At 47.5% G+C, this 13830-nt stretch overlaps 1 protein-coding gene across 1 annotated transcript in view; it reads left to right on the forward strand.

Annotated features, from left to right (window-relative positions):
• XRCC1 (DNA repair protein XRCC1) overlaps nt 1–13830 on the forward strand; it is a 100611-nt gene that overhangs the window by 58313 nt on the left and 28468 nt on the right. The window contains exon 10 of the mRNA XM_075692823.1: nt 9905–10158. Within this exon, the coding sequence (XP_075548938.1) occupies nt 9905–10158 (254 nt within the window). The remainder of the gene's footprint in view (nt 1–9904; nt 10159–13830) is intronic.

The raw sequence follows: 13830 nt of genomic DNA on the forward strand, positions 1-13830 counted from the left end.
GTAAATTACGTGTGCAAGTGGTCCGGAGCTTCTTGAGTGTAGTGTATTTCACGAGTGACGCAATATTTAGCCCGCTGCCCTGGCATAACTATAGAAATGCTACCAAGATCACATTTAGCGAAAATGGGTGAAATGCCGCGGCAAATATGTGTGAGAAGGGAAATGCTTGTGCATAAAATGCAACGTTTGCGAAATAATTCCTTTAGCACATGCTCACGGAATCGTTATATAGACATTTTACGTTGTTTCACAGTGTCCCGACGGAATGCTATGTTACACCAAGTTTACATTTGTTGAGAATATGGGGAACTTAGAGAGAGAGAGAGAGAGAGAGAGAGAGAGAGAGAGAGAGAGAGAGAGAGAGAGAGAGAGAGAGAGAGACGAAGTCTTGTTGCACCCAGTGCAGCCACCCTCCGTTTGAAAGATATAGGATACAGAGTATAATTCCACGTACGGAAAATTTATCGACCACGTAAATTTTATTCATCACATAAACAGGCGCTGCTGCGTCCTGTTTATGCGATTGCGGAAACATACAGCATTTGCACTGCTGAATTTGACAGCTTTGATCAAAACGCGCTGACGCTCTGACGTCGCGCCCCGTCGGCGTAGAATTATGTGTTTGTTCAGCTATTGTTTCTTCTGTTTCTATGTTTCCTTTTCAGTACGCGCGCGTGCGTGCGTGCGTGTGTAGGCAGGCGTGTGTGCATGCGTGCACTCGCGCACTTCAAGCTACTTCCGAGAGCTTGCTTTGTGTGAGGAGCGACTCGCATCCCGCATTTGCGATTTTCTTTTGTTGTTCTTGTACAGAACCGCTTGCAGGTCGCCCAGAAGAGTTTTCAGTAAACAGTACGGAGGTGGCCATTACTCTCTTTTTACTTCGGCGTAGACGCCTGCATATAGGAATCAAGGTACCAGCTAGATTTTCGCGCGCGCTGTGAGCGCAATGCGCCTCATACTTTCATGCTGCCATGTCTGGGTAAAAAGAAAGAAAACAAACAAACAAAGAAATGTTTGTCTCGTTTTTCTGAAAAGCTCCTCGTGTGGCTCCACGTGTCTGAAATTGATCGATAAAGGACGAAATCTAAGCCCCGCCCCGCGCAGTGCCTGAATTTTTACCCTTTGTCCTTAGCTCGTGCGATAACATTCGTCTGTGACTGCAGTAACGGAGATTAAGCTGCAAATATTTTGCTGCTTGCGCTCATAATACTGTCGTTCGTTCAGCCTAATGCTCTCGAGAAATCTCTACTTAGTAGCTCATAAAAAGCGCGAAAATATGTACTTGCCGTCTGCCTAGTGGGGCAGGAGGAGGAAGCAACTTTATTCAAAACTTCAGGCAGAAAGACCTGAGAGGCCTAGACTTCCAGGTGGCCTCGGTTGAGGCGGCCTGCAGAGCCCAGGTCTTGCGATTTTCTTGGATGGTCTTGACTTTTGTCCTTAAGAGGGCCTCCCAATCTTCCTCTGAGGGAACTGGCAGTAGTTTTTTCGGGGAAGTAGGGGGGGGGGGGGTGAGCTTGTCAGAGCATCTCCATAATATATGGTTTTGGGTGGTCGGTTGGCTCTGGTGGAAATGTGCTAGAAATCCTCCAACCTGATTGTTGTAGTAGTAATAGTCCTCCTCCTCCTCCTCCTCCTTCTTCTTCTTCTTCTTCTTCTTCTTCTTCTTCTTCTTATTATTATTATTATTATTATTATTATTCACGGTGTCTACTAACCGGGAAAACCGGGAATTCTCAGGGATTTCGAATAATCTGGAAATACTCAGGGAAAACTCGTGGAATTTTTGCTTCAATCAGGGAAAATTAGTTTTCATTTTACTTAAAGGGAACAAAAGTCGCCCTAATGCTGGCTCGAATAAAAGAGAGGAATCTTAACGAATTGTCGTTCACGCCTTGTCGTCGTCTGGAAGAGTTGCCGCTGTGCAGTCAACGACGGATGTTCCGGACGCCCGATTTTTGGGACATGCCTGATAATGCGGATGGCTTCGCGGCATAACCACGTAGAGCCAAGGTATAAGAACGTCTGAAATTTCGAACGCAAGAACTCTTCGCCATCCGATTTTCCGGACTTTTTGCGCCAACCGCAGGTCCGAACCGTCATTAGTCGAAACCAACGCCGCCGTTCTGATTATCTCGCCGCCTCGAACCGGCGCTCTGCGCTGGCAGTCGTAGCCACCACCGCGGCAACGCCAGGCCCAGCGGCTTCGACTTTCGCTATTAAGGTTCTTGCCGTTCGGTGCCGTGTTTTGCATTGAAAGAATTCGCCGCTGTCAGCAATGGCACCGACTCCGTTTCTGTAATCCTCGCGATTAACTTCGACGAGGAGGAGGAGGAGGAAAAAAAACTTTATTTGCGATTGGATTGGAGCCCACCGCGTTGCATAATGCCGGTTTCCGAAAGGTAGCTTCGCCTCAGCACAGCAATGACACGCGGTGAAACATACGTTAAGTAATGCGGTGAAGCTTAACAAGCAGGGGAAGGGGCAATTGTCACTGGACAAATGTATTTCCTAATTATATACGCGTGCACCCGCCGTCTCATGTCCCAGTACGAGCGCCGATATGCCTAATAAGTGTACTGGCAGGCCTTCAGAGCTATTTCGAACGTGCCTGTGGCGATTTGAGCCGTTAAGGGCAGTAAAAGACATGCATTCATCCTTTCGGACGTTTTTGCGGCCCCTAGGGAGTCCAAAAAATCTGACTTCGACGGTGCAACTGATTAAGAGGATGCTTGAAATGGTCCATGGGGCGAACGTGCGGCGGAAGGAGGACGAGAATCGATAGGACCGTCGCATTGAGGAATTATCAAGAAAAGAACTGTGTCGCTTCTTCTTTGAAGGAGCTAGAGTTCAAAAAGCAAAGTGTCAGCTGCCGCCGAGATGCAGGTGACCCTCATGCAAACCAAAATAAACTCTTTAAAGCAGTGAAAAGCAACACTGAGGCTTTGTGCACGGGCTGAGAGTATGTCAGGACAGTTGAGGTTGACTTTCTAGTTGCTGAGAGAATCTCACTTGTGACAAAGTTCGGGCTTATTACCAATGAGCTTGCTATCAGTTGATAGAACTAGCTCATTTTCCAAAGTATTCGATTCTGTGTGCATCCCTTTTTATTCGTATTTGAAAATGTTTCACTCGTTTGCAATGGGTTTTACAATTTTTTTCGAAGATATTTTATTCGCTGTGTATTTTACTAACCCCTCCCTTCAGTTTTCTATACTGAATAAAATAAACACTACTCCTTACTGTTCAGACCAGATAAATCGTTTTTTTTTATTTTTTAACGTGCTTACTAGAGAGTGATAGTATCGGGCGACATGGCGTCCAGCCCCTCTTGACATAAAACAAAGTTCTGTGTCACTCAGGCAATTTTGCAAAGGCACTCAGGGAAAACCTGGAAAACACAGGGAATTTGAAAATGTAAACTTGGTAGACACCCTATTATTATTATTATTATTATTATTATTATTATTATTATTATTATTATTATTATTATTATTATTTACTTGCGCAAGTTATACCTGGCGCTTACATTGGTTCATGATGTTTCTTATCTGGAGCTTTCGTGTTTCGTATGTGCCTTCGACGTGTGTAATCAGTGATTACGCACAGTTTTACTTGCGGCCATATTTACATCCGTAGTGTTTGCATTGGTTCGCGTCATCTGAAGCACTTTGTCTGTGATATGCCCGACCACGCGAAAAAAAAAAAAGAGAAGAAGCAAGGCAAAAATAAAAGCGAAAGGAGGCCCAAAAGCGTGAACCGAAATCTCAGAGGCAACAGTTTAAATTCCCCTACCGTGGGCTGGATGGCACCGCAATACTGGACCGTAGCAAACTCGCAGGCTTCACCGAAGCTATATACATAGTATCCACGCCTTGCTAGTGCGAGTCTGGCCGATGTGTGCACCTGAAGTGGCGTTTGATGAGCAATCGCACTCACATCGGCGGCATGGTGTGGAAGAAAGATGAACCTGAACCCACCAGCGCTACGCTTTGCAGTTTGTACGCGAAAAGCGAATCTTCGACTCTTTCGCCCGTTTTTGTGGTGGTCGGACTTTCATCGCCGGTAAAAATGGGCCGATGCCAAGAGCGCGCGTATTTGGCGCAACCAACTTTCGGGGCGCGTTCAACGCCGAACTATTGGAGCTCCTTTGAGGTGATCGTGCTACGGCGCGAGAGTCTTGGCGACGTCTAAAAGGTATCGTGGTGAAGCGCTCGGGAAGGACGACCGTGCTGCTTTTCTCCCACGACCCTCTTCTCCCCACCTGTGGCGCCTGACGAAGAGGGCTCCGGCGGCAGTAGAGGAGAATGGCAGTCGCCTTCTACGCAGACACTCGCGCCACTGGAGACAATATGGAACGATGGATCGGTTTCTACGTACGAGTAAATAGCCACTTATACTGACGCCACGTCTGCTGGTTAACGTCTCTGTTTGTCAGCGAGATTACACAATGAAGCAACAAACGCTACCGAAATATCCTCACCGAAACAAATGCAAACCTTCAAGCGCATCGTTTCTTTAATGAAGCAAATAGCTTTCTAGAAGCGTCCGACTGTTTGCCTACAGTGGCAGTCATCGTCTATGTTCACCGTACAATTTTTCTTCCTGCCTTTCATGACTGTCATGAGTGGTTGACATAAATGAAGTACAAGTACATTGCTACAAGTCTCTTTGTACATAGTCAAGAAAGAAGGAACAGAGTGTATAAAAACGGGACAGCATGTTTGTGTTCTTTACCTGTCAAGGCCGCGTTCGCTGCTTTTTTTAATTGGCGGGGATAACTTGGGCCTATCGGCTGACGAAAGGACAGCTTTCAGTGTCGTACGGGCTTTCTCTCGCGTGCATACCTCTTGTCGTCTCGAGTGAGCTTTGTCAGAGGATTAACTGCGCCACGCTCCGCCATGACGGCTCCGACTTCAGCGAAGTTGAGGGAGAAAATTATGTCTGTACCGCGTTTTCAGAGGACTACTTTGTCAGATGTCGCGGGTAGGTTTTTATGTACGCGTTTTACGTGTCGGGTTTCTCATGTAAATATGACGGGTGGTGAATGTTTGCGAGTTTGCTGATTTTCTTTTACTTATTTTCTTTAGCAGATTTTAGCTACAAGAACGCCCTTTTCGAACTTCAAATGCCGCGGACGAAAGCAGTAAGTGGCTAGAAACCACCGACGCCTCGTGAGTGCGGAAGCGTGGAATTAGCGCAGACTGAACTCGATTCTCGTAATAGCTGCATCTGATAATTACCGCCTTTATTTGGGTGCGGATAGTGCTTATGTTCACTGGAAGATTGTTATTGCAGAAATCGGAGCACTCGCTCGAGGACTCTGGTACATATATAGCTCGGCGATGTCGACTGGCGAAATTCAGCGTTCTTGCGCGCGCGTGTTCACCGGAACTGGTTTCTCTGTGATTGAATTCTAGACGGAGGTCGGGTGGCACTGGAAGTTTCGCCTTTCTACCGCACACTCGCGGATTTACTTTGGGAACGTCGGTTACTTTTCCTTCTCTCTTTTTTTTTTTTGCAGAAAGCTGCATTTTTTAAAGCCCTTCCGCCTTTATGTTTGTTCGCCATTTTTCTCGCACTGAGCAATATAATGCGAACACGTGTCGGCTCATAGCCTCTGTGCTAGTGGGGCTGAAAGTTGACGTCTTCTTGGCCTCGTTATACGGCGATATAGATCCGCAAAGCTTCGATAGTTTATCAAACAGACGTTCGCCAATAGTCGACAGAGCGAAGTGCCTGAATCAGCCATACGCTTGACAAATAACTTGCCCTGCGGTTCATTTCGCTGCCGTATACCAGTCTATTTGGTTCTGGAACGCATGCGTAGCTCTCGGCTTCGCTCGAGGTATTTGGGTGTCGTGTCCTATAGAATACCTGTTTGCGTCGACCTGCTCGCGCTACTTCGTGGGTTTCTTTTATTGCGAAACGGCAATAGCCGCGTGCCCATCTTGGAAATACGGACGATGGAATAGTCGCGGTGTTATGTTACTGTTACTTCAAACACACATACACACGTATAGACGGAGGGTAAAAGAAACAACTGAATTAAGTGGCTTGAGAGGAAGCAACTGCTTCATTCTGCGAAAGAGCCGCGCGTACGGGCGTTCGTTTTGATCTCGAAGCAGTCGTATAGGATATTTAGTTTCACCCTACAATGCCACAAGAAGAAGCAGAAGAAGGAAGCGAAAGTACTTGTAACAACTGCAGTGTCTCAAGTGTCTCCTCCTTCTTTGAACTCGTGAGATGCCCCTCTGCTGTATGGTTTCAGACAGGCTTCGTAAGTTACAGGGCTCTGGTTCCGCTCTTTTAGGTTTGTAATGGATCGCCTCCGATGTTTGCGATTCGGACGTAAATTGAATATGCACTGAAGACTTTCTTACTTTGGGCGCAATTCCTGGCTGACCGTTGGTGTGCTTCAGTACGTGTTCCTTGATACATTTTAATCCGCTTTCCTAAGCCTAGGCCTGCCTCTAATAGTGCAGAGGAACAAACGAAAACTATGCAGATCCCACGCACTGTGAGAATAAACGTTATGCAAAACATTTTGCAGGTATGGCTATCCAACATCGTTTAGTTAATGAAATAACGTAGCGCAAGGGCACGACCACAGAGACACACGGAACACGTCAGAGGCGCCTGTGACGTGTTGAGTGTGTCTCTGTGAGGTTGGGGCCTTGCAGTACATTTTGTCATTAAGTAACATGTCCTTCTGCAGTATTGTTGAGGTTTCTGCAAAGCGTTGCCAGACGGACCGGCACATTTGCGTAAGGCGAGCAGTGGCCTGCGACGACAGCAGCAAGGTGACGGCGGCTAAATGCCGCAGGCCTCAGCAGTTACTTAGGTTCTGGACTCGTTTACCTTAACCGGAACAGGCTCTCAAAACGGCAGCGCCACCTTGCTTGGTGGCTTGCTGTTCAAATAATGGCGCCATCTTCTCTGAAGCAACAATTTTGCGATGCGCTTGAGGTCGTCTTGGTTCCATTCGGTATTGCTTGCTGTGCCCTCCGAAATACATGCGCAGGTACCTCCTTGGTCACAAAAAAGCTTTAGGTTCACCGTAAGGGACGACTTACTCTCAGTCCGCACAGCCTTCCGCACAACCTTCCGAATGGCCTTCCGCACGTCTCCCGCGCGCCTTCCGCACTCGTGCGGACGTGCAGAAAACTGCATATGTAGCACACAGCTGCACAAATTCCGGTTTACACTGCTCGTGCGGACCCAGTGTAAACCGAAATTCATGCACCGGTCTCAGTGCGACTTGGAGACGTATTCTCGGACGATCGCTTTCGGCGTCATCACTTTCAGTGCGCGCTTATTGGTTGGTTGGGCAAAACCGGATGAGCCGATTGGCTGGCTGAACACTACGTCGCGCGATGGCCATAGTAAGTGATCGTCCTAGAATACGTCCCGTGTGCTGTTTACCACACGTTCGCACGCGTGCAGAAGGTGTGTGGAAGGCCGTGCAGTTGAGCGCAAGTCGGCCCCAAACGTATTTCCGTTTGTCGAACCATTGCAAATTTGACGATTTTTGTTGCATTTAATAGAACTTAAAATCTAGTGACTGCTGGTTTCGAATTTTCGATTTAGGTCGTTAATGTTTCATTAAAAATTGCCAAAAATCGCAAATTTCCAGAAAACGAAACTATCAAGCTTACAACCCCGTAACTCAGCAATGAAAAATGAGATCACAATTCTGTGAGTTGGATCTAATGGTGCATATAAAGCGGACAAAATTGATACGTTGCACATGAATCTCAAGAAATTTAGTAACACGGAAATATAGCTTTTGCAGAACTCTTGTACAACACGTAAGGAATTCACGTAAGATGCAAATTGACATATCGAATTTGTCTACTTTGAATGGTCTAATGGATGCCGTTTACAGAACAGCGATATCTGTTTTTGATGGAGAGCTATTAATGTGTAAACTTCGTGCTCCTTCCTTTCTTTTTTCGTACTTTCGAATTTTCGAAAATCTTTAAAACAATATTCAGGCACTAAATCGAAATTCCGCTGCCAACAGTCACTAGAATTTAACTTTCTCTCTCAAATGTAACGCATTTCATTAAACTCGGTCCAGGGGTTATCTAAGAAAAGCGTTTCTGCGTTTTACATGTATTTCAGTAGGCCGCGTTGGAGTTTGGCCCGAGCTAAACCTTCCTCTTAAGGGCCCCGTGTCGCGGAAAATCCTGCGTCGCGTCCCTCGACGAGCGTCTACCGTCTTGAGAGCGGTCAATCATTCCGAACCGCGCACACCCAACCACGCAGAGCCTCCGTGTAGCGCAAGGACACTGCTGAATCGACTTTCTCGAAGTAAAATACGTCATGAAAATCGCAAAGAACGACTTACCCACAACCTAGAGACACGGTAGCGTCGGTTTGTAGTTTGAATATACGAGAAAACATAATGACGTTACTCGGAAACTTTAACACAGACCCCTTTTGCCAGCGTTTCTATCATTCATAGAGCGGCGCGCCTGGTTCCTTGCAACACCATCCCGATGGCACTCGCCTCCGCGCATCCACGGCTTGCGGAAGGGGCCGCGTTTCTACCAGAGAGCTCGCCTTCGTCCATAGCGTTCGCTGCCAGGGTTTACCGGTAAACATTACGGTTGCAGTCCTCATTCATTAGCGTATAACAAAAACCCGCGGAAAAACACACTTAAACGTAAATTGTCAGATGTATAAAATGATGTTCAATATATACAGTGTACACAATGGTTATGTACAATGACGATATGACAGAGACACCTTGCATAATTCTGAACTGATGTTATGAGATGTGTGTAGGCCTTTGTCCATAGCGTTCGCTGCCAGCGTTTCTCGGTAAACATTACGGTTGCAGTTGCCGGAAAGCGTGAGACGTAGTCAGGTGTCTTTGAATGCTATCGCGTTCCACACTTAAAGGCGAAGCTTAAGCATCCTCCAAATTTTTGTGCTTAGGGCTTACTCGGGTCTCAGACCCACCAAAATTCTGCTCAGCCGGACTCACTCACGCCCAGAGTCACACCCCCCAGGGGCCACTCGAGCTCACCAGAACTAACGGATCGGTCTCTGTCTGAGTAAGTCTGAGGGAGTCGAGTCACGTGAGTTTGCCGACCTCTGGCTGCGCACACCTTTACACAAGCGGACAAGCAGAACGTACATTCCAAGAAAAAAAAATTGCACCGTTTTGGATTTGTCTCCCAACAATAACGATCTTCTGTGATTTTATTTTCTTTAACGCTGCGCTCCCTCCACTTCCAGGTCGCGAACGGCATATCTGGGTATCAGCGGGACATAGCGTTTCCTTGGCAGGAAAGTAACGAGCGCAGAGTGTTGAATACAGGAACGTGCTCAGAGATTTAGGTTCAGAGATCGTAAAAGCTTCTTTTAAGGGTGTGTCGTAAGAAGCCAACAAACCCTGACACCAAGGACAACATAGGGGAAATTCATTGTGCTTAATGAATGAAATAAAGAAACGATAAATAAATGGAAATGAAAGTCGATGAAAAAGACAACTTGCCGCAGGTGAAAACGATCCCACATACTTCGCATTTCGCGTAAGTAATTTCCCCTATGTTGTCCTTGGTGTCAGTGTTTGTTGGCTTCTTACGATATGATTAATAAAAATCGGGCCCTCTTCTCGTTTTTTAAGGGTGTAGTCGCTTCACGCACTTCAGTTCTGTGCCGTGAGTCAGTGATTTTCAGGCTACATTAGATGCTGTTGAATTGAGTTTATTCTGCAACAACAAGGTTGCGAGGATGACCAGGCAGAATGACCGTGCTGCGGTCTAGCGATTTCTCCCGTCATTCGCCGCTTACCGGCCACCTCATCGCTTTGATGATGTCGGCCTTCGGGGAGATGCCGCGCACGAACTTCTTGCTCACTACTGCACCTGCTTCGTCCTTTGTGTGCACGCAGGTACAAGCTGGGCTCCTATCACCGGCCATCGACTCCCGAAAACGACGACGACGAGGATGATGACGAGGAAGAGGACGCCGAGGAAGGAGGTGACGACGAGGCGGAGGGAGGAGGTAGCGCAGCCGTCGCCACAGCACCGAACCCGCGCGAACGAAGGCGTGAAGAATCCGGGGGCCAGACTGACACCGCTAAACGACCCGCGCGGGACGCAGGCGGGGCCACGCCCCCTGGCAAGGCCCGCCGCGTAGAGCAGGGTGAGCGGAATGTGTGCGTCGATGATGTTGATCGTTCGACTAGCCCGCAGAGAGGGAGCGAGGCGCGTGACAACGTGAGTGAGTTAAGTCTTTATTATATGGACCGCATTTCGGCCTAGCTAGGCATGGCTAGCTAGAAGGAGAGGGGATTGAGGCGCACTTCGGCCTAGCTATAGGTATGGGGTGAAGTGGAGGGGGAGATCGAGAGTGAGAGAATGCGCCAGGCAGCTGAAAGGAAAAGGCCAGGTAATACGAAAAGTAATATGGACGGCATGCCAAGCTGAGTTAGAGGTGGCAGATATTAATATGTAGAAATGAGAAGGGGTGACTCAAAAGAAAGAAAAAATACTTGGAAGAAATAACCGACGTCAGTGAACGGCAAGTGATGGACAGGCTCGGAGGTGGAGGTCTTATAATCCACAGAGAGATAAAGAGAGAGACCATTCAGTGGTGGCGGTTGTGATATTAGTCGCGTAAACCAACGTCGCGTTAGGAAGGAAAATAACATTGCCCGCATCGCAGTTAGCGCATCTCGCGGCGGACCCTTAAGCCTCCCCTCGGCTGAAGCTTAAATACACATTGCCGAGATGCACGTTAAACGAATGTCTTCCACATTTTTTTTCTCCTGCGAGTCTCAACACGCCCTGTTGATTGAAAACATCTTAAAAGGCCATGAATGCACCTCAAGAGGACCGTGTTGTTCTCCCATCCCCGTTTCCAAATTTTTGTTTTGTTTTGATTTTGAATGTACCTAGTGTCCTCTCGCACATGACGTAGGCCTTGGAAACGCCGAACCGCGAACCACCCCGATTTCGTTATAACTGCATGGTATATTACCGGTAAGGGCCCCATAAAAACGATTGCACTTGTTTTCCGTAATGGACTAAGGCCAGGACTATACATAAGACTTTCGCTTTTTGATCGATACTTCTCTTTCGTTCGGGTCACTTCCCCTTTCTGTTTTGTTTTGGACGTTCCTACGTAAAATGTGTGTTTTTTTAAAACATTATATTTATTTATAAACAAAAGAAACAGAAGGGAATATAAAACCTAAAAAACGTAACCGGCAGATGCAAGTTGTTGGAGAAAAGACCTTTTGGAGATTACGCCACCGTAGAAGTTTAGAGAAATTGGGGAGTTTCTTCAGCAAAGCGCAAGCGCTGCCCTATTCTACCCAGGAAAATAGAGCCCCCGAGCCTGTAATGCGCTAGATAATTGAGTAGCTTTTCTGAAAAGAGAGATCAGGGGAGTAAAAAGGTTGGCGCAGGACGCATGTCGAAAGCAGCCCGGCGGTGACGAAACTCGCCGGCCTCAACACAGATGCACGCGCTCTTCCACAGTGATCGGGGTCGTTCTCCGGGAAGCTTTGTGCACGGAAAGTAAATAGCGGCGACGTCGAGGTGAATGCTGGCACTCACGTCGCCGGACTCTATACGCGCGCGCATGCCTTCGGGAAGCTTATGTAGAATAAGTAAAAAGAATTAAACTCTAATCACTCGCCAAGGACGATGTTCCATGCTGGTGTGGGTCTTGCCGTTATCGCTGGCGAGATCACAAAATGCACTCACGTCGTGCCCTTCCGTCATTTCTCTCTCCGGGCGTGTAAGTGTCCCTGCTTTCAGCGTATTTTCGGGAGCCTTGAGCACAAAGGGAACGCCTTTCTAAAAAAAAAAAAAAAAAAAGACGAAGTGATTGCGCTTGGAGTATTTCTTCTCAATCTACGCTTCTCGGGGTCGTTGCCAGTAAATGGAATTCTTTTTTTATTGCTTCTTTTAACGAGTCGCATGTTCTCCATTGCTCAGCCACGCCGAAGAAGGTCGCTTGTGAAACCCAATGTAAGGGAGCTGGACGATGCTGGACATTGAGGTACGTGTTTCTTTGCGCCCAGCCTTCGCTGCAGCGGAAGATTCAGAGTACCAACAATAACACGTGCGTCCTTTCTTTTTCATTTGTTCTTGTTTTGTTTTGTCAGCCTGTAACTTTGATCTCGAATAATGGAGCTCTGAACTTGTGTCGCCGAAGTCAGCACCGAGCACTGCACAAGTTTATAGTCGGTATACATGTCAAGAAAACGCGTCTGCTCGGCTGCTTCGTTCGCTTCGCATCACGTACAAGACTCCTATATAACTACGTCGTCACGGTCATTCGCCTTTCACTTCAACGTTAGCTCGCAGCAACTACATGCTTTCGACATTCAGCAGCTTTTCTGCGCGCGGTATTATGCACTGCACTCACTATAGAACATACGCTCGCCGCACACTGCGCTGCTGGTTTGACGCATTTTGGCGTTTGAGACTTGGAACCGGCGGCAGGCGGCGTTAGTGTAGGCACCAGGCGCTGGCCGTCTGGCTTCCATGGTTCATCTCGCGAAGCTGTCCTGTGCTTTCTTTCGCCCTTATGTTCGCTTTCGCTATTTGCAAGGCCTCGCGACTTGTTTTGCAGTTTGGTGCAGCGTGGTCAAAATGTAATAGCTGCGCTATATTTCTCTTTATCTTTCTTTTCCTTCTTTTTTTTTCAAATCAAACGTTCGAGATGATAGTCTCTGACACGGTTACTCATTTATTCGGACTGCTGCAGCTACGAGGGTGTGCTCTCATCATAGCCTGACGTGACGTTCATCAGGGAAAGGCAACTCAGCAGCCACACCGGCTACGCTGCACTGAAGAGAATACCGCAATCATGCTTTCTGTAAGATTAATCATTTAATTAGACAGGCAACGCTATCAAAATGTTTAGCTTCAAAAAATAAATTTACAGCTGGTTCCGGTGTTTACGTGTTACGTTTAAAATTAGCCAAGGTATGCCGTCGGCAACATGATAACGTAACCAACGAAAACATTGCAGCAGACGGTAGTTGCGCCATCTGTTGCCAGGAAAAGTCGATATTGCTGCTGCGACACTTGGTAGTGTGCTATGCAGTCCATCCTCGCCAAATACTGTTTTGAAGGACGGGAAGTTAATGTGTGCGGAGAAGTATTATCTTAGCCTCATTATATTAGCAGCAACGGAAAGTAAACAGCTGTAATTATTCTTTCGGCACCCGTTGGCCTGGTTCCTACAAGCACGACTAGTGGCTCTTCCACATGACAAATGATGCTAAGATGGCTGACAATTTTGCAGCTCTGCTGCCTACGGGGGCATGTACAGAGACAATATTGTTGGGTTGGCAGGCTGATTCGGTTTTCGGAGCCATTTAAGCGCGCGACAGTTTAAGTCGGGTTGGTTAGTTGGTTGGGTTGGGTAGTTTGTAACGGTGTTAATGGGTTCCACGAGTACACCCCGACCAGAACACGCAGGAGCTTCGTCGTTTAGATAGCGACGACGGGAAGCCGAGGCGATGTACGTGGTTTCGAGCAGAGATGACGTCCAACGCGCACTGAGCGGACGCGTCATGCCACTCGCGTACTCCACTTGAACACCTTCTTCATGTGTCGCCTGGTAGGTGCGCAGCATTACCAGTCGCAGCCAACTCCGAGTGTATGCACAAAATTTATACACTGCAGTCGACAAAGTGTGCAAGGTGGTTATAGTTCACAGGCCGTGGGTTAAGCCCATTCTGTATGGTTCACGGAAGATCGTTTGCGGACTTTCTGCAGGTTGTCCAAATTCGTTAGACTGTCGTTTGAGAGCGCAGCATACTTATTGACTGTGGTGAATGGCTTGATATGATGC

Source organism: Dermacentor variabilis, chromosome 5 (genome assembly GCF_050947875.1).
Source record: "Dermacentor variabilis isolate Ectoservices chromosome 5, ASM5094787v1, whole genome shotgun sequence".
In the NCBI taxonomy this organism is placed as follows: domain Eukaryota; kingdom Metazoa; phylum Arthropoda; class Arachnida; order Ixodida; family Ixodidae; genus Dermacentor; species Dermacentor variabilis.